Source organism: Palaemon carinicauda, chromosome 35 (genome assembly GCF_036898095.1).
Source record: "Palaemon carinicauda isolate YSFRI2023 chromosome 35, ASM3689809v2, whole genome shotgun sequence".
Taxonomy (NCBI): domain Eukaryota; kingdom Metazoa; phylum Arthropoda; class Malacostraca; order Decapoda; family Palaemonidae; genus Palaemon; species Palaemon carinicauda.
Window position 1 is genome coordinate 72848822 of NC_090759.1, and position 21368 is coordinate 72870189.

The window sequence follows — 21368 nt, forward strand, 5'->3', positions numbered from 1 at the left end:
TCTTTGTACTGTACAATATTGTAGTCTTACTACTTTACTGTATTACTAATTAAAATGAGTTGAGGGAACCCATGCTTCCTGACAAGGGTTATATAGGTAAACATTATAGCAATCTTTCAGAAAGGATGGAAAAAGAATACTCCAGAGTCAAAGGAGGTTAATTACATATGTGAACAAAAAAGAAATTAGTCAATTAGAAGGGAGAAGTCATAAACTTGAATCATAAATTTCTACTCGGTGATCATCGTAAACTTCCAATAATAATAAAATAACAACTTATGTAGGAGGAAATGACACCTTGCAGCTTGAAGTCTTGAAGAAATATAAAAGATAATACTGAAAATGAAAAAAGAATACTTCATTTTTCCTCAAACGCAACCTCCTAATCTTATCTTTGGGACTCCCAAGCTATTTAACTTGAATTTTAAAAGCTTTCCAATTTGTCTTAACTATGCCAGTCATAACTGGGTCTTTAACAATGGGGTCCATGTTAATTGTCACTGTGAACGGATCAAGACAAGAGCGAGCAGTTGACTCAGAGTACTATTGTTAACATTTTCAAAAACGGTATTGATAAATTATGATTGGGTATGTTCATGGATACTAACGATCTTTGTATTTCTCCAATACAGTCCAAAAAAACATCTTATGGTCTAGGCATGAATAGCCTCAGCCATTGACTTATATGCGATACTATCTCCTCTTTAAAATGTCAAGACCAACCAAACATGAATAGGTGGTTCAGCACTTGCAAAGACTGAACTATCCCACAGCATAAAATGGAGCCAAGCATGTCATGCAATGAGAGAATAGCAGATTTTGCTGACTCAGAAATGAAAAGAAATTGCCACCTGGTAGAATCTGAAAGTAATAAACTTCCTATACTAAGATGTTTGAGACAGACTTGACTGGGTGTGGTTTAGTAGTGGTCAAGATCAAACTGAGAGTGGATGCTACTGTATATGGTGGAATAATTGAACGGCAAGGGTTGGGAAATGAGGAATTGCTTTGTAAAGAAGATAAGTATTATAAAATAATAGATCAAAATTACTCATACTGACCTCCGATGTCATTAACTGTCTGCCTACCTTCATTACATAAGAATTGAATCAAGTGGCAACTTTTAGCAGGTATGATGGGATTTCTCAGGTAGTAGGGATGGTCTCCCAAAATATCTAGCTGACCCTCTACTAATTATCAACAAAGCAGCTCTCTTTGTCAACCATCAATGAGCATCATGACCAAAGCAGAAGCTAGATGATTTTAAAATGATTATGCACAAAAAAAATTGTTGCTTTGTAGTTTCCACTTAATACAAACCACCTCCACGAGAATGTAAAGCTTTGAGAATTGAATAAAAACTGTCAATCTGGAAGAATAGATTTAAGTGGTGAAAATATACTGTATTTGGTTCATCATGCATGTGTGAAGATGTATGGGACACAGACTCACATCAAAAAATTTGAAAAACGAGACATGCTTCTCTTTAGGTCCATACTTCTCTTCTTCATTTTTGAAAAAGAAGAAATTTGTTAATGAAGCATTGAAGAGGTCTTTGTGCTCCCGAGCTATATCAATCAATTTGAGTCGCTCCCGACGGGAGTCCCGTCCTCTCCAAAATGCCTGCGGCTTTTTCTTTTTCCAGGGTATATCATTGTTTGACTGCACAGATAACAAGTCCAAGGTCACCCTGAAATAAAAAGGATGACAACAATCCATAGCCAAAATATATGTTGCTACTGACATAGCAGCAAGAGGAATCTTATCTATAAACAATGAAAACTTCAACAAAGCCACAAAATAATGTTTTTATTGATGTAGCTATCAAGAGAAATACTTATCTATTTCATATGGCCAATGGCATTTAAAAATTACTACTGTAGTTCATAAAAAATATATCATGAAATATTTGTACACAATATCATAATTCCCAATATAAGAAAAAAATTCCAATACTGAACTGTACTGAAAAGCTATAAAATATGAGAAAACACTCCTCAAATGTTTATCCAATTTTACATGTAAATGTTATTACGGTAATATATTTATCAACTATCTATCATAACATGGAAGACTTATGGGGACTCGAACAGCTACTTCAAAATAACAAACATTCTCAGAACTAAAACTGTATTTCCCATGTCATAAGACGCACCTTTTTTCACGAAAAATGCCCCCCAAAATAACCCTGCGTCTTAACACTTAGGAAAAAGTCGTATAAGGGAGTTTGACACCCCTCAAACACCCAACTATTGGCATACAAACACTCAAACTGACGAGAGATAGAATATAAACCTACAATTATCATTCATATGTAATAAATTCTTTTATTTTTATATTGCACTTCATTTAATAGAGTACAGTAGCAATTTTTTTTTTTTTTTGGTAATCAGCTGATGACTCGCTAACCCCCTTCTACAACAAAACATGCCAACTAATGGTCTAATAGCAGATGATGCTATGACATATTTAGTTGTTTATGCAGTATATATCTATTTTCTCCTTTTTTGTTGATATTTTGTAATAAAGCAATATACTGATAATGACTTTGTTGCCTGAGTTACGAAATAATACAAATAGACAGTTGCTAAATACGACCTTGGAAAAAACTTCTGTTTGCTGATTGCAGTATTTGCAGAAAAGTAACTAGACCTAGAATCACATTAACAGTAGCAAGTTATTCCACCTAAAAGAATGTCTAGATTTTTTAATCAACAATTACATTTTGTGTGAAAATTTATAAGCTATATGAGGAATTTTGGAAATGCTACTAGAATTTTACCCCTTTAAAAAAATTTTATGAACCTTTAGCAACACTGCCTTCATGTAAACAGCACTTGAAACACCAAACACTATGACTAAACGTGTACCGTAGTTGTGGTGGAAACTACGACTGGTTTAGTGGTTTCTTATATGAAAATGTAATAAAATTGGGACAATCAGCATATAGCTAATTAATATTAACTTGAACATTTCATAATACACCCAAAATAAGAAAAGTTACTGTGCAAGACAATAATCACGCTAGAGTTGCTGACTAGGGATTTGTGCTAAGAAGTTTTTAAAACCCTAATTTTTTTTTTTCTTCTGAAACTGCCTTGCTAATTTAAGGGTGCGTCTTACCACTTGTAGCGTCTTATGACACGGGAAATACGGTACATCAATGAAGAGGAATAGAGAAAAATTTTCCCATCATAGTAATGGATTATTGGACACTCACTCAATGATAGCTGTTCTAACAATGGAGCCAAACTCATGTAAAACAAAATCATTAATAATGCAGGTTAAAAAAGTAAGTCACCTTATTTCATCAGCCTTGCACTTCCTCCCCTTTCTTGAAAATGGAATTTTCTCTTTTCCAGAACTCAAGACATAAACTATCTAATTCCAAGAGGCTCAGCACTGTCATTTAACATGATTCTACATCTGGAAATGTTATTCTTCCAAGGCAAACTATAAGCAGCAGCACCCCCATAAGGGTTTTCCTTAAGAGCTTCTACCCTATTATGCAAAATGAGGTATTGTATTCTAAAACCACATACCTGCCCATCATTTCTAAGGTGGCTTCTGTAATATCATATGTGGGCATCACAATATCTGCAGTGTCTTCAGAACCACACCAGGAAAAGATTGGTATTAGTGGCTCCACCTGTGAAAACAAAAAGTTGAGAATGGCAGCAAACTGATCCAAAATGTGATACTAAAAGTTAATTTGATGCCATAGAAAGAATTGTAATCTAATTGCAAGGATAATTAAAGGACAAAGTTACTACTATGCAATCTGATAATTGTAGCATACCTACTGTACATTATATAATTACAGTAAAGCATTATAAGAAAGCAATTCCTATACAGTAATACCTTGAGATACGAGTTTAATGCTTCCAGGACCAAGCTCGTGTGCCAATTTGCTCGTATCTCAGATTAATTTTTCCCATATAAAATAACTAAAAAAATGTTATTTTCATTAGTAAAATAAATTTTTGAATATACTTACCCGATAATCATGTAGCTGTCAACTCCGTTGCCCGACAGAATTCAACGGGAGGGATACGCCAGCTATCACTATACTAGAAGGGGGTGTACTCACAAGCGCCACCTGTGGCCAGGTACTACAGTACTTGTTGTTGACGCCACCTCACTTTTTCCTCGGTCCACTGGTTCTCTATGGGGAGGAAGGGTGGGTCAATTAAATCATGATTATCGGGTAAGTATATTCAAAAATTTATTTTACTAATGAAAATAACATTTTTCAATATTAAACTTACCCGATAATCATGTAGCTGATTCACACCCAGGGGGGTGGGTGAAAAACCAGTGTACAAGACTAAAGGATAGCTAAGTATCCCGTATTTCATATAATCAGTTATCCACAATAACAATGAAATAATAAGTACCTGGTAAGGAAGTCGACTTGAACCGTTACTCTGCCTTTAATAAGATCGTCTTCCTTACTGAGCGCAGCGTTCCTCTTGGAAGGCTGAATCAACTCAAAGGTGCTAAAGTATCAAGGGCTGCAACCCATACTAAAGGACCTCATCAAAACCTTTAACCTCGGCGCTTCTCAAGAAAGAATTGACCACCCGCCAAATCAACAAGGATGTGGAAGGCTTCTTAGCCGACCGTACAACCCATAAAAAGTATTCAAGAGAAAGGTTAAAAGGTTATGGGATTATGGGAATGTAGTGGCTGAGCCCTCGCCTACTACTGCATTCGTTGCTACGAATGGTCCCAGGGTGTAGCAGTACTCGTAAAGAGACTGGACATCTTTGAGATAGAATGATGCGAACACTGACTTGCTTCTCCAATAGGTTGCATCCATAACACTCTGCAGAGAATGGCTCTGTTTGAAGGCCACAGAAGTAGCCACAGCTCCCACTTCATGTGTCCTTACCTTCAGCAAAGCAAGGTCTTCTTCCTTCAGATGAGAATGTGTTTCTCTAATCAGAAGCCTGAATAGTAAGAAACTGAGTTCTTAGAACTTGGAAAAGAAGGTTTCTTGATAGCACACTATAAGGCTTCTGATTGTCCTCGTAAAGGTTAAGACCTTTTTAGATAGTACCTAAGAGCTCTAACTGGGCAAAGTACTCTCTCCAGTTCATTCCCCACCAAGTTGGACAGGCTTGGGATCTCGAACGACTTAGGCCAAGGACGTGAAGGAAGCTCGTTTAGCAAAAACCAAGCTGCAAGGAACATGTAGCCGTTTCAGATGTGAAAACAATGATCCTGCTGAAGGCGTGGATCTCACTTACTCTTTTAGCTGTTGTCAAGCACACGAGGAAAAGAGTTTTTAATGTGTGGTCCTAAAAAGAGGCTGATTGGAGAGGTTCAAATCTTGATGACATAAGGAACCTTAGGACCACGTCTAGATTCCAGCCTGGAGTGGACAACCGACGTTCCTTTGAGGTCTCAAAAGACCTAGGGAGGTCCTGTAGATCTTTGTTGGTGGAAAGATCCAAGCCTCTGTGGCGGAAAACCGCTGCCAACATACTTCTGTAACCCTTGATCGTAGGAGCTGAAAGGGATCTTACTTTCCTTAGATATAACAGGAAGTCAGCAATCTGGGTTACAGTGGTACTGGTTGAGGAAACTGCATTGGTCTTGTACCAGCTACGGAAGACTTCCCCTTGAGACTGATAGATTCTGAGAGTGGATGTTCTCCTTGCTTTGGCAATCGCTCTGGCTGCCTCCTTCGAAAAGCCCCTAGCTCTTGAGAGTCTTTCGAAAGTCTGAAGGCAGTCAGACGAAGAGCGTGGAGGATTGGGTGTACCTTCTTTACGTGAGGTAGACGTAGAAGGTTCACTCCTAGAGGAAGAGTCCTGGGAATGTCGACCAGCCATTGCAGTACCTCTAAGAACCATTCTCTCGCGGGCCAGAGCGGAGCCAACCAACGTCAGCCGTGTCCCTTGCGAGAGGAGAACTTCTGAAGTACCCTGTTGACAATCTTGAACGGCGGGAATGCATACAGGTCGAGATGGAACCAATCCAGCAGAAAAGCATCCACGTGAACTGCTGCTGGGTCTGGAATCGGAGAACAATACAACAGGAGTCTCTAGGTTATCGAGGTAGCGAACAGATCTATGGTTGGCTGACCCCACAGGGCCCAAAGTCTGCTGCAAACATTCTTGTGAAGGGTCCACTCTGTGGGGATGACCTGACCCTTGCGGCTGAGGTGATCTGCCATGACATTCATACCGCCCTGAATGAACCTCGTTACCAGCGTGAGCTTTCGATCTTTAGACCAGATGAGGAGGTCCCTTGCGATCTAGAACAACTTCCACGAAAGAGTCCCTCCCTGCTTGAAGATGTAAGCCAGGGCTGTGGTGTTGTCAGAGTCCACCTCCACCACTTTGTTAAGCTGGAGGGACTTGAAGTTTATCAAGGCCAGAATAACCGCCAACAACTCCTTGCAATTGATGTGAAGTGTCCTTTGCTCCTGATTCCATGTTCCCGAGCATTCTTATCCGTCCAAAGTCGCACCCCAGCCCGTGTCTGATGCGTCCGAGAGGAGACGGCGGTCGGGTTTCTGAACAGCCAAAGGTAGACTTCCTTGAGAAGAAAGCTGTTCTTACACCACGCGAGAGAAGACCTCCTCTCTTCGGAAACAGGAACTGAGACCGTCTCTAGCGTCATGTCCTTTATCCAGTGAGCAGCTAGATGATACTGAAGGGGGGGGAGGTGGAGTCTCCCTAACACGATGAACAGGGCCAGCGATGAAAGTGTCCCTGTTAGACTCATCCACTACCTGACTGAGCATCGGTTCCTTCTCAGCATGCTCTGGATGCATTCTAGGGCTTGGAAGATCCTTGGGGCCGACGGAAAAGCCCGAAAAGCTCGACTCTGAAGATCCATACCCAGGGAGACAATGGTCTGGGATGGGACGAGCTGAGACTCCTCAAAATTGACCAGGAGGCCCAGTTCCTTGGTCAGATCCATAGTCCATTTGAGAATCTCCAGACAGCGACGACTTGTGGGAGCTCTTAAAAGCCAGTCGTCTGACGGAGCCGGACACAAGATCATGGTACTGCTGCACAGTCTGTGAACTGTCAACCATGGGGAAGCGAGGAAGTACAGTGACAACCCGAAGCTGTCTAGACTGTCTGGGTCGTACAGACAACTCCTTATCGGGTTGCTGAGGTTGCCGCACTGCGTCACAACAAGTCACTTCTGCTGGTTGTTGAACGTCTTCCCAGTGACACACTGACTCCGTAAACAAAAAATCCTCTAACAAGGACTAAGTTTGGACTGCATGTCTTGCAACACAGCTCAAGGACTATGGGAGCAGGTGTGGTAACAGACGGGATTAGCGACTGAAGTGGGACCATTACCTTCCCTGGAAGCATGTTATGCTTAAATAAAAGTCCATAGGAGGCTACGCAGCTAAAGGCTCCTCTCCAAATGACAGAGTCCTCAAGGGAATATCAGAAGGAGGGAGAAAAGCACTTTCTCATCTACAGGGACCATATCCGAGAAAAGCTAAGTTCTCTCAGTGAGGGTTACACTGTGCAAACGCAGCAGACTAGAAGGCAACGTTATGAAACTGCTTGACAGTCTAGTGAGTTGGCAACAACCAAAGATGTGTGACTGAAAAGCATGCGGTAAGGTATGCAGAGCATGTTGTATGCAGAGCATGCTGTATGCAGAGCATGCTGTATGTAGAGCATGCTGTAAGGTAAGCAGAGCGTGTTGCATGGCGTGTAACATTTCTCAGAAATTCCATGACCAGTGCTAGAGTGAGTAATATCGCATTACCGTCCATTGAAAGTGCACGTGCCGAGGGAATTGATTTAGACTGTTTTGTTGATGAATTTGATAGCCGGCATGATAATCGTAGAATTAAGCTACACTAAATGTACTATAATCTACTTCACCTCAGGAAAGGGAAACTCGCCCTGTTGGCAACACTGCATTACTACATGCATGCTTGCATGGGGTTTAATATCAACATAATATTACCTTACATTCATAACTCATGATTCATTTTTGTTTAGAAGATATTTTTGCCATATTTTGCGATTTGTTAAAAATATATTGCAAGGAATACATATATATTTTTATATAAGTAATACAAATAACCTCCATTATCATAATGTTTGTGTAGGCATACATGTATATGATTACAAATGCAAGTTATGAAAGTAATGAGGTGTTATTATTGTCATTTGTTATTCCCAAGTTGAATGGGAAGAAGTTCAAGTTGAGGAAAAAAGTGGCAGATGCATGCGTTGAGGTGGCTGACTCATAGCATGAGGTTGCTGCCTCAAGAGTTGCGCTTGCTGTAAGGGTTGCGGATGCGCAGTAGCAGGTTCCTGAGGAACGAGTTAAGGTTCCTGAGGTGTGAGCTGCGAGAGTTGAGGTAGCGGCTGCGCAGAACGCAGTTCTTGTCTCGCGAGTTGAGGTTCCTGAGGTGCTAGCCTAAGGAGTTGAGACTCTTGCCTTGAGGGTTGAGGTCGCTGCAGCGAGTGTTGAGGTGGCTGCCTCATTGATGGAAGAGGTTGTCGTACCTCAAGAGATTGTTGCCTCGCTGGTGGAACCGCAAGCGGAAGCGGAGGAAGTAAGGCATAAGACTCCTGCTCCCATTGCTGAGGTTGCCTAAGGGAGGCGGAGGTTGCTGCACACCGCTGGTAACTGGCAACTCAGAACGCGGTAAGGTAGCCTGAGGAACCTCAACTTCGTACGCCTGGCAGACTGGACTGCGGAGAGGCGGAGCGTTCGCAGGAGGAGGTGTAACCTTCTCAGCCTGAAACTCACGCATTAAGACCGCAAGCTGCGACTGCAAGGAAGGTTAAGGTTGCTGCACAACGCTGGTAACTGGCAACTCAGAACGCGGTAAGGTAGCCTGAGGAACCTCAACTTCGTACGCCTGGCAGACTGGACTGCGGTGAGGCGGAGCTCTCGCAGGAGGTCTGTTGAGGCATCGCCTTACCTCTCTTAGGAGGTGTGCAGTCACCTGATGACTGAGGAGAGTCAGAGCTAACCCAATGACTGCATCCGGGTTGTTGAACTCTAACTTCGTACGTCTGGCATAGGTCTGGACTTTACGTTTAAGAGGTCTTGAGACCTGAGACCAGCGTTTTCTCCCCGAAATTTCTTCTGCAGACGAGCAAAATAAGGGCTCAATCGTCTGCGGGTGGGAGTGACGGTCTCTGTAAGACACGCCCACAACCACCGAGGATACTTCTGTGCGCCGATCAAGGCCTGCCGAACCCTTTTGCCCTTCGACATTGCTTCTCCCCTGGGCTGGGGAGCTTGCAAGAGGTCCCGGACTGGGAGGACGACTGGCACGCACAGAAGTACCCTCACGCACAACACTGACACACTTTGCGCTAATCACTTATCACTTTTGATTTTCTGTTTGCACTTATTTCACTGAACTCGAAACTTTAAGTGGTTTGTACCTGAAACACGCAATTCTATCCTTTCTCAAAAGTTAGTAATTGCGAAAACAGAATTACAATGTAACAGAAAAATCTAATGAAAGATAAATAATTCAGTGGCTGGAAAGAGACTAAACACTAGATCAAATAAACTACGTTTAAAATCTCTCACCGCATAAAGCTTGAGAACAAGAAAAAACTCTAGAAACGTTTACCTTCTTCCCCTAAAGAGACTAGGGAGAAGAGCAAAAACGATAACAACGTTACTCGCTTGAACGAAACGTTTATCCTCCTCTTTCTCCCTCCGTCTCTATCTCTCTCTCTCTCTCTATCTCTTGACTTAGAACCTGAGAGAAGAGCCCAATCATATATATCGTTAAAACATATTATTGTTAAAGGAAAAAACTGAAATATTTCCCAAAATGAAAAGTTCCTTTATTAGAATTAAAACCATTAAGTTAAGAAAGAATGAACAAAACGCTAGACACGGTTACTCTTACTGCAACGTGACACCGTGAAAATTCTCTCTCTATCGTAACGATAGAGCGCAAGTTGAACGTTCTGAACGTCAACAACTGCAGAGACAAAACAAAACGTTAGTTCAACTTTGAAAACAGTACGAGACTATCAAAGAAATTCTTTCAAAAACATTAAAATAGCATAATATGTTAACAGGTAAAACCGAAATGACGGGCTCAATGTTAATTAACTTCGGTACCAAGAAAAGACCGCCTACTATTAGGAAAGGTCGAATATAAACAAATATAAAAATTAATTTTAATAAGTTTATAATAAAAGTAAGTTAATCGAAGAGGCCTATAAAAGGCGGAGAGATATAAAATAAATCTATAACAAAATTAAGAAAGAGAGTCTATACTCTCTTAGACACCAACACTTCCGTCTAAGGGAAGGGTCGGCCATTTAAAGGTGAAAGAGAGTTCATACTCTCTTCGTCACCATAATAATTAAATTAATTCCAAAAGCTAGCTAAGCTAACATAGAAGTTTCCAGTATAGCGAATAGCTGCAAATTTTAGAGAAATACTTCACCAAACCGTGAACAATACTCCAAAATCATAAGCGTATCCAAGAACGTCTTGCCGGAAGCACGACAGAGGAAAAAGTGAGGTGGCGTCAACAACAAGTACTGTAGTACCTGGCCACAGGTGGCGCTTGTGAGTACACCCCCTTCTAGTATAGTGATAGCTGGCGTATCCCTCCCGTAGAATTCTGTCGGGCAACGGAGTTGACAGCTACATGATTATCGGGTAAGTTTAATATTGAAAAATTAATCCGTTCCCACCCCATGAATAACACCTAAAAACAGTATATCACAGTGGAAAAACATGTTTTTAGTTGTTCTAATTCACATTCTACGCTCACAAAATAACAAATACCTATGAACTGGTTATGATGCTCAATAAAATGTAACATTATTATGGAGTTTTTACCTTTGAGACAGACGGTAGCAGCTAACGGCGGTGTGTGCGGAGGAGGAGGGAGAGAGGACGGGGAGTAGAGAGACTCGACAGCAACACGTTCGATATGCAACACTTTTGTAACACTACGTAACATAACCTTAACTTTAAATTTAATTTAAATTAAATTAGAAACTTTAAATTTAACTTAAATGAAATTAGCTTACTGTACACACACTTAAAAATAAAATGTTAATCTTACGTTACACTAAACTTAATTCTAATTTTGCTTTCATTTTCATTTTTTTACTTTTCTTCTTCCAGCTTGGCTCTATTTGCCTCGCTTTCACCTTCACTTTTTAACGGCCTTTTTAAAAGGAACCTATCTAGGGATGTTTGCTTTTGTCTCCCCTTCAAAACGTTGCGAAAATGACGCACGCAAATGTCGTCACAATAGGCTAACGCACGACCACACGCCAACTGTCCGGGTGCCTCTTTTCCATAAAATTAGAAAACTCCTGCCACTTCGCTAACATGTCTTTGACTTCTGTCAAAGAAAGGCGGCCCTCATCTTCCACCACCTCCTCGCTACTGAGCTCCTGCAACACCTCCCAATGTTGCATCTCCTGGAGCACTGTCAATCCCTGTGTCGTGAGCTCTTCCTGATGCTCCTCGACAAGGTCGTTTACGTCTACCTCGTCTACCTTCAGCCCCATGGACTTTCCAAGAGACACGATTTCATCCATCACAATAGTTCGGGGTCATCAGGGTCAGTCGTATCGAACCCTTCAAAGTCCCTCTCAGCGACGGAAGCTGGCCACAATATCTTCCATGCTGAATTAAGAGTTCTTCTTATGACACCCTGTCATGCATCGTCAATAATTTTTAAGCAATGGACAATATTGAAATGTTCCTTCCAAAATTCACGAAGGGTGAGATTGGTGTTGTCTGTGACATCGAAGCATTTCTTGAACAAATGCTTCGTGTACAGTTTTTTGAAGTTGGAAATAACTTGTTGGGCCATGGGCTGGAGGATTGGCGTGGTGTTGGGTGGGAGATATAGGACCTTGATGAACCTGAACTCATCAAGAATGCCCTCTTCGAGACCAGAAAGGTGACCAGGGGCATTATCGAGGAGCAGCAGACATTTCATTGGCAGGTTTTTCTCGGCCAAATAATTTTTGACTGCCGGACCAAAGCACAGATTAACCAATTCTGTAAAAAAAAAAATGCTGCGTAACCCAAGCCTTAGCATTAGCGCGCCACATCACTTGCAGTTTTTCTCTTAAGATCCTTTGGCTCTTGAGAGCAAGTGGGTTTTCAGAGTGGTACACCAGCAGTGGCTTGACCTTACAGTCACCGCTGGTATTGGCACACAAGGCTAGAGTTAACCGGTCCTTCATGGGTTTATGGCCTGGTAGTCTCCTCTCCTCTGCTGTGATGAATGTCCTCCTAGGCATCTTCTTCCAGAAAAGGCCAGTTTCGTCACAGTTGAAGACTTGTTGGGGGATGTAGCCATGTCGGGCGATAACCGAGACAAAGGTTGTGACGAAGTCCACCGCGGCTTTCGAGTCGGAACTTGCTACTTCCCTACGTCTCACAACCGAGTGTATTCCAGTCGTCTTTTTAAAGTTATCCAACCAGCCACCGCTGGCTTTGAAGGTTTCCGCTGGCGTTGAAGTCTCCCCTCTCTCGGCTGCTTGCTTCCCTTTCAAGTCATCATAGATTCTGCTGGCCTTTTCACATATGATCGTCTCGGGTCACACTATCTCAAGCCAACTGTTTCTCCTTTATCCATATCAAAAGAAGCCTCTCCATCTCATCGTGAATATCATTGTGCAGCTTGGAAAGGATGGATACTACTTTGGAAGGCTTGGTGCTCTTTATAGCATCCTTCTACTTGAGGATGGTACATATTGTCGATATACTCCTCTCATATTAGCGAGCCAGCTCAGTCACTCTTACGCCACTCGCATGTTTTTCAATTATTTCATACTTCATCTCGATTGTCATCATACGCATTTTCTTTTCACTACCCTTGTTTGCACTCGCTTGCTTTGAACCCATTGCTTATTCACTGAATTCTGTACTGATTAACACAAAAAACACGTAAAAAACAAAACACTACGGCCGATGCTCGGAGATGAACTTATCGCGACGGAGATACGACGGGAAAGACCAAGCGATGCTGTCCTGGTGAGAAGCCTTTCGCACACTCGGCCACCTGGTGGCCGCATAGGGAACTGCCTCGTATCTCAAATTTTTTCTCGTATCTCAGGACAAAAACTTGCTTGAAACTTTCCTCGTATCTCAAATTTCTCGTATGTTGGGACACTCGTATCTCAAGGTATTACTGTACTGTAATACTTTCTTCTAAATATTCTAGCTTAACCACTGTGATATGAAATTAAAATGCTGCAAGTGCTTGCAAAGTCAAACTACTGTATAAGTAGGCCATAGCATATCCAACTTACAGCAAATTTACTACAACTTTGGCTATAATGTCTAAGGACAAAGAGAAAGCAAGAGAGGTAAGTTTTGTGCAAGTTTAAGATACCAAAAGAATAAATAAAAAGGTATAGAGTATGTTAAACTCTTAGCATATAATAAACATGAATGCATTACTCAATTATAAAAAACTAAAAAATAAATAAAACTGCATTTAGTACACTAATGAAATACACAGCCAATAAATGTACAGTATCTTACTCTCAGAGTTTATAAACTAAATCTACGTTTTGCACAGTACTGAAATACAGTATTGATTGATTTGATGAAATACTAAGATGTCATTAAGCATTACTCTTTATCAGTTTCTATCCATTAAAATCATAATTTATGGCATAAAAGAAGCTATGAGTTATAAGACGCATCTGTATATCAGCAGGAAATATTTCAGAAAAATTAAAGATTTTAAGTAATTTGGATTTTTCCTAATGATACAAACCTTGAGATCCTTATTAGGGAATATACTTTCAGCGAAGTTGGAAGAATAGCCATAAGACTTTTAGCGAGGTGTAACTACACCATTGCTAGTTAGTTGGCGGTAGGGGGGTAGTACCGACTGTCCCGCTCACAAACACACCGCTGTTGTCTCGTCACTTTTGACTGCAGGCATGACTTGCAAGGGATAGGTGATGGTGGGCCAAATTTGTAAAAAGAGCTCAATGTTTGTATTGTTAAGAAAAATACAAATTACTTTAAATTTGTCATTTGTTCCGACACAAATACAAACCATTTCGCACTTTATTAGGAAAGACTTACCCTGGGTGGAAGTCCTAACCAACTGGCTGGGTTTGACCTGAGGTTTCCTTCCATAATATGTAAGCATAAGGAGGAACGCCCTTATTCCTCGCTAAAACTGTTCAATTGCACGGTTTAGTGGCCTGAGCAATCCATGTGATTGTGTGATACTAGCAATAAGACTAGTCTAGGTAAGAATTCTCAGGAATCGTAGGATATTTTGAACCAACTATAGACGTTATGCAATCCAACTTCGCCAAGGGGTATGGGGACGCAACCAGGATATATTTCTACTGTATACCAGGTTACACATTGGAAATTATTATTACTTGCAGAGAGAAGAGGCCAGCTTGCAGAGTACCGTACGTGCTGTTCCCAAGAGAGGGGAAAATGATAAAAAGAAAGAGCCAGTCATTCTCATCATTCACTCCAGACTTAATCACGGGTATCCTCTCCTCTCTACCATCTGCTACTTGTCGATTAAGGGGCTTGAGTTGTTTAAACCACTTGTTGTGCAGCCACCACAAGACCAATGGAGAACATCTCCATGTTCCTCTGGGTCACACCTTGTAGGTAGTGGGCAGTGAAGGTCGTTTAATGCTTCCATACACCCGTCTGAAGGACCTGCGTCACAGAGTAGTTCTTCTTAAACGCTGACAACGTACTCATGTCTGCGGAAAAGAATCACGATTCAATACCCCGTCTTTGACCTGGCAAATCCATGCTGAGATCGTGTTTTTGGTTATCCTTCTCTTGACCTTCTCCGCGATAACAAAGAGTGCTTTCAATTGGGGGCAAGCTCCTGCAGTTCTTTTGACAAAGTAACAGTTGATCATCGGTTACATTATGGAGACACTTAATCCAGAAGAGCCCGAATCTAGGAGCCGCTACTCCCGGATTTTGAGTCTTGGCGATAAGCTCAGGGACAAAGCCGAGCATTACCTCTCCCCATCCCCTTGAATGGGAGAAGTCGTAGGAAAGGCCACGAAGTTCACTAACTCTCTTGGTCAATGCCAAAACTGTCTTCAGTGTCAAGAGAAGATCTGATGCCTGGTGTAATGATTTTTAAGGGGCTCCCTTCAGAGAACGAAGAACAGGAACCACGTTCAATGGAGGAAGTCCAACTTCCAATTGAGGACAGGTAAGCTCGAGACTCTGTAAGAGGAGAGATAGCTTCAATGAAGAGGAAATATTAACGCCTTCAGTCTAACCGAGAGTTTTTAGGCATCCTGACATCTAATCAAGGCTCCGAACCACGGCTACTGACTGATGGAGGCATTGTCAGAGAGTTTCCCTAAAGGGAAGAAGTTCTTTGAAGGAGCTTGCAGTGCTGTGGTCTCCTTCCGAGGAACAGGAACTTTAGGAATCTTAAATTGCTGAAGCTTGCCCTTTTCCACCTTCCCCGGAGAACGCGATGTTCTGCGTTTGTGGGGAGGGGAATGAGGCGACAGCGAACGACGGGGAGAAGACCTACGCTTCTCAGGAGAGAGAGCCAAAGCTCAAGGAGATAGTCAGGTAGGCTTCTTTTCCTGTGACCTCTGATGCTCCGAAAAGCGCTGGAGATCTGGCGTATGATGGCGCCAAACAGGAGCTGGTTCTGAAGGTCGTTGCGATGTGGTAGAGAGCTTACACACATCCACCAGATAGAAAGTTGGCTGACATCTGTCTGACGATCGCTTAAGTGATTGATGAGCCAGCAAATGGTGAGAAGCTCGTAGTTGGTGAAGCTTGCTTTCCTTTAAGGGAGAGCGACGACTTGTTGGGGAACGACTGGAAGACCGGTGTACAGCCAAAGGCTGCTGACAAGATGTTAAGGACTGACAAGTCGGCGAGGAACCAGCTGCTGGCACCTGATGAGTTGGTGAATGATAGATTGTCGATTGGAGAGTTGGCGATCGGTGAGCTGGAGACCGGAGCACTGGAGGTTGGGGTAACGGATATTGACGAGTTGGAGATTGGCGCACTGCCGATTGGTGACCTGGAGAAGGGATGTGACCCTTGGAAGGACGGACATCTGCAGGAGAGGATCAAGAACAAATCCTTGTCGGCAAACAACGGGCAGCTGTCGAACTAGATGGCGAGTAATGAAACGAGGTTTGTTGACAAGCAGGAGATGAGGCAATATAGTCTGTTGAACGCCGCAACGCTGGCAAACGAGACCACGGCATGTCGGAGAGGATAGTGAACGAATCCTCTTCGGTGAATGACAGGCAGCTGTCGAACGAGAAGGAGAGTCACGAATCTAGGTCCGTTGAAGCAGAAGACGAGGCCTCCAAAGAGGAGTCAATATGAGTGGTCTCTCTTGTGAACGAGAGAGATGATCACTCGTAGGAGAGACATACCTTGGACTTTGCTCTGCCCCTGAAGGATGGTCGGTGAGGGGGGGAGCGAAGTCCTCGGCGGCGGCAGAAGGGGCAGAGGACAAGGCAAGATCTGAGTTGACCAGCGGGGCAGCAGAAAAATCCTCCAACACCATAAGGTCAACAAAAAGCCAAAGGATCAAGCTCCAAAGCAGACGAGCGCTGCTACTCCGCATTCCGCTGAAGAAGCTGCAGCAACACCTCCTTAGAAGGCAGACCGGGCAACCCCCGGGATGGCCACACCTGTAAAAAAGGAGAAAGAGAAGGATTCCCCCGGGGTAGAGGCAAACGGCTAGGGGAAGCAACACCACCTCGAGGACCGAGGTTGTCCAGGAGTTAAAGGGTCTGCGCTAATACTCAACGGTTCCCCGGAGTAGTAGTATAGAGAAGAAGCAGCTTCAGAGGAAGGTCAGGGAACCCAAGAAGCAGCTTTGGGTTTCTTCTGCTTCTGCTTCGAAAAAAACTTCAAAGGAGAAGAATCCCTTTTAGACTCCTTATTCGCCATCGCCTAAACCTTTTCCTCTGGGAGGCAGACCATTCCCAACACTCATCGCTTTTATTATCCACATCACACCATTGCCCCCTACAAGCCGGATACAATCGGTGAGGTTCGGTATCCTCAGCGGACATGAATGTTCCGCAGGAGTGGCTTTTCGGTCCAGGTCAGGTACACATAGCCAGCAAGGAAGGTACACACACACAAACTGAAAAGAAAAAGCAAACAACATTAATAATGGCAGTCCAAATTGGTGAGGAAGAGCAGTGGCAACCGTTCTCCATCCGAGCCAGAAACAAAGTGAAGTAGTCCCAGGTGTGTGAGTGAGAGGGGTAGATACTACACCCCCATCCCCCACTTATTAGTGGGATGGGTGGTTAACCCTTCCTAATTTCTAATGGCTCGTCCTTTCAGCTTAGCGTAGGTTTGTATTCAAGTTACGGAACAAATGAAAAGTATGGATGAAAATATACACTCAAGTAGAATGCATTTTATTGTCGGCATAGCAGCCATTCCCAGGAAGTTTCTAACTAAAATTACTGAACATTGAAAGTACCATTTTTCTTTTTTATATCATATACTGACTGTGTCAATATGAAATATTTTTATATTCAATTTCTGGAATAGAATAAATTATATATTTATAATAAAAAACTAAAAAAAACTTCTGTTGCTATTCACAATATGAAAAAAGTGGAATTATAATAAGTCACAAGAAGGTTCAATTATTGTAACAATAACTTGTTTAAACCTTACCTTTGGATCCACCAGTGGCCAATCACCAAGATTAATAATAAACTCTATGTCAGGTAAGACCATCTTCCTGACCATGGAGTGCAGGATATTATCCATGAACATGCTGAAACCGACATGCTGACCGTAGCACTTGCGATAAACCTGAGGACGTTTAAAAATTAATATGAAATATGGAAATTCTACTTGTGAAACAAATTTGAAGATCAAAATAATAAGGCGATGATAACCCTTTTACCCCCAGGCTATTTGGAAATTTCCAACCCTTAACCCCCAGGGGGTTATTTTTTTTCCAGCACATTTTGCAGTATATATTTTTTAAATTGCTCTAACAGCCTTAATTTTTGTCATAGAGAGATCAGGTTGGTCTCATTCTCTTGGAAAATGCCTGAATTTTCTCAAAAAAATTATAAAAAATATTTTTATAGCATTTTTTTGCAAGAACGTACCGGTACGTCCATGGGGGTAAAGGGATGGCTTTTGTGAAACGTACCAGTACGTCCTTTGGGGGTAAAAGGGTTAACACAGAACATATTAAAACATACCTTGTTATCCTTGATGACGTAGTTACAAAAACTTCGAGATCCGGCATGGCTGAACCTTTGTTGAGCGTCTTTAAGGACTGGATCAAAATCAACTTCCACAAAAGGTTTCAAATCCTGCTCAACTTGAGGGTATGAACTCGCACATCCAGCGAGTTCTTTCCAGGCTTTGACGTCTCCAACTGGGCAATAGCAGTCCTCCGCATATATAGGGTCTGCCAACAAAAATTGCTGTCAGTTAAAAGGAGCATAACAACAGTAAACAGCACATCAACCCATGCTTTATGCTTAAGCTCCATATGAATTGCAAACTTTGCTCCATCAAAATCATGCAGCCCTTGATTAGATTTGTTAAAAGGAAGAAAGGAACGATGAAATTTAGTGGTAATGCACAATTACAAAAGAGAATTTATGACAAATTTGAAATAACTTGTATTTTTTCCTAACTATACAAACCTGGAACTCTTTACGTAGGAGTACAGTACAGTATTTCAATTCAAACATTTACTTTGCTATTTTTATTTTATTCCAATCAAAAAGTATATAAACATAATGACATTTATCTGTTTGTTAATAACAGTACCATTACTCTACCAGGAAAACCAGTCATCTACTGTACTAAGATTAAAGGAATCTATTACCTTTTATTTTATAAGGAGAGTCAGCAACTTCCTGATTATTGTAAAGCACATGAATAGAAGTTGCCCTGCAGGTTTGATAGATGCGGTACCTAGAAAATACAGATTTAAAATTTCATAAGCTAGAAACATGATATTTTAATTATAAAATAAATTTTTGAATATACTTACCCGGTGAATATATAATAGCTGCAACTCTGTTGCTCGACAGACAAAAAACAGTAAAAACTCGCCAGCGATCGCTATACAGGTTGCGGGTGTGCCCACCAGCGCCAACTGTCGGCCAGATACCACTCTCTCGATGTAAACAAAGACTCAATTTCTTCTCATCCCACTGCGTCTCTATTGGGGAGGAAGGGAGGGTCGTTTAATTTATATATTCACCGGGTAAGTATATTCAAAAATTTATTTTATAATTAAAATATCATTTCTGGGCTCAATCCCTGTGCCGCCCAGTGAAATGCTCCTTAAGCACCATTTCAAAGGAATATAACTGCTAATATTACCAGAGAAAAAATGTAAAGGAATGCTAGGTTGAACTAGCTCGCTCACCTAATGGTGTCGGTATAGACTGGGGCGAAATACCAGAGGTCTCGTACCATTTAGACTTCTCCTCTTCGAAATCCCCCAATAGTGAGGTGCCGTTCAACCTCCCCTGCCTCGCAGACCAGTACTACTAACTCAACCCACGCTTGCCCATCACTCCTTTCAAGCACCTGTTTGATATAAGTCCAAGTTTTTTATTTTCGTGTGTTTCATTGGATTTATCATCAACTTTCTCTCGATGGCCGATTCCCAAGATACCCCATCGAAGTTAAGTACCTTATCCATGAGTTTTTAACGAGATTGGGCAGTGTCATCTTTGTTTTTATTATTGAGAAGTGTTTATATATGAGCGGCGTCCCCGTTCTTACTTTCGCCTCTGCCCTTTGTCTCGTTAGTTCGTCCGTCTTTTATATTCGTTCGATCCTTTAGGAGTTTTTTCCTTATATTCATTTAGTACACCGACTTTATGCTTTCATATAGCAATATTCATTTAGTACACCGACTTTATGCTTTCATATAGCATTTATTTTATGTTATCCTATGATATCGGTGTTAGCGTTTCATCAGGAGTAGGTTATGTTGGTATGCCTGCATTCGTGCATGTTGGTGAATAGCGTCACCATTGAGATTGTTTCGCTAGTTCTAGGAGCTTTAATTTCGACCATCTCACTTATTATTAGTAAAACCTTTTGTTTTATTACGCTCCACCTAGTTTTACGTTTGGTTCGAGTGGGACTCTCGCGTATTTTGTTGTTTTTACTGTTCGATCTACCGCTTCAGTAACTAGGTTGGTACCCCTGCTTTCCATCTCCTGATGGCGTCATGCTCCTCCCTTTTTACTCGCCCGAGTCCCTCTCTCGCCATATTTTTTCTGCATGCCTAACCTTACTTACGTGATTTCGCTTTTAATTCATTAATTATTTTTATGTATTTGTGCATTGATATTATATTTATTGCTTACTCCGTTATGATCATATTTTTGGGATTTTCATGTCATGATTAGGGGATCTCCAGTTGGTAGCCCTGTCTACCACTGCGCACTGGCGATTTCCCTGTACCATTACCCCCCCCCCAACAAGTTGGGGAGGTTATTCCATCCCCCCCCCCTTCAGTGTACACCCTTCCTCTCACTCGATGGTTGTTGGTTATGATTTACGGGTCAAGTATGCTTGTACCTCAGTCTTCCATCAACGTTCCGACATATTGAGGACTGAGTATACCAACGGGGTATGACTTAGTCTCATTCATTCATACCGGGCGGTTTCGTCTCCCCCCTCCCGTCGCCATCGGTCGGGGAGGGGGAAGGCCGGGACCACCGGGGACTATCACACGTGATTAGTCGGTATAACTGCACCTTGGTGTAACCTTGCTTTTAGCTACGGTTGTTAGAATGAGCACTTATATTAGGAGTGTCCTCCCCTACGGTACCTCATGCTATTATCGTCCGTATAGGACTTATTATATCCCATATCATTATATTATATTCTACATGAATCATTACCTTTGTCCCGGTACCTCAGGTAAGGTAGGGGGGTTCCACTGGCTCCCCCCGCGCTCTCCCGTTGTACCCTCCCGTCATACCCTCCCGTCATAAGACATCGGAGCCGCCGAGCTCTTAACTACAAGATCGGTTGACACTGACACGGTTTTGATTAATATCCTCCCTCCGGGAGCCCTATTCATTACAGACATTAGTTTTAGATCATAATTGGCGTTTTCTATTTATGTACTTTAAGGATGTATCTTGGGTACTTTAAGTTTACTTTAAGTTTACTTACCAACCCTGTTCCCCGGCCACGGGGGCCCCGAAACTAGTTATGATTATATATTCATCACTGTTTTTTGCATCCTTTTTCATACCCGGCTCTGCCGGATTGCTATTGGAATAGTCTCAGTTCTCTGCATGTTTAGTCTAAGGCTATACATTTATTTTATTAACTGGCAGGTCCCGGACCCTCCGGGACCCCTTATAGAGAAACTAGTAGATGCTCATGGA

General features: G+C 42.0%; 1 protein-coding gene across 2 annotated transcripts in view; it reads right to left on the bottom strand.

Moving 5' to 3' along the window:
* Window positions 1-21368, bottom strand: part of LOC137627880 (protein O-glucosyltransferase 2-like) — a 63448-nt gene that overhangs the window by 22117 nt on the left and 19963 nt on the right. For both annotated transcript variants that reach the window (XM_068359315.1, XM_068359314.1), the window contains exons 3-7: window positions 18830-18918; window positions 18192-18403; window positions 17650-17790; window positions 3543-3649; window positions 1453-1690 (exon numbers count right to left, since the gene is read on the bottom strand). In XM_068359315.1, the coding sequence (XP_068215416.1) occupies window positions 1453-1690; window positions 3543-3649; window positions 17650-17790; window positions 18192-18403; window positions 18830-18918 (787 nt within the window). The remainder of the gene's footprint in view (window positions 1-1452; window positions 1691-3542; window positions 3650-17649; window positions 17791-18191; window positions 18404-18829; window positions 18919-21368) is intronic.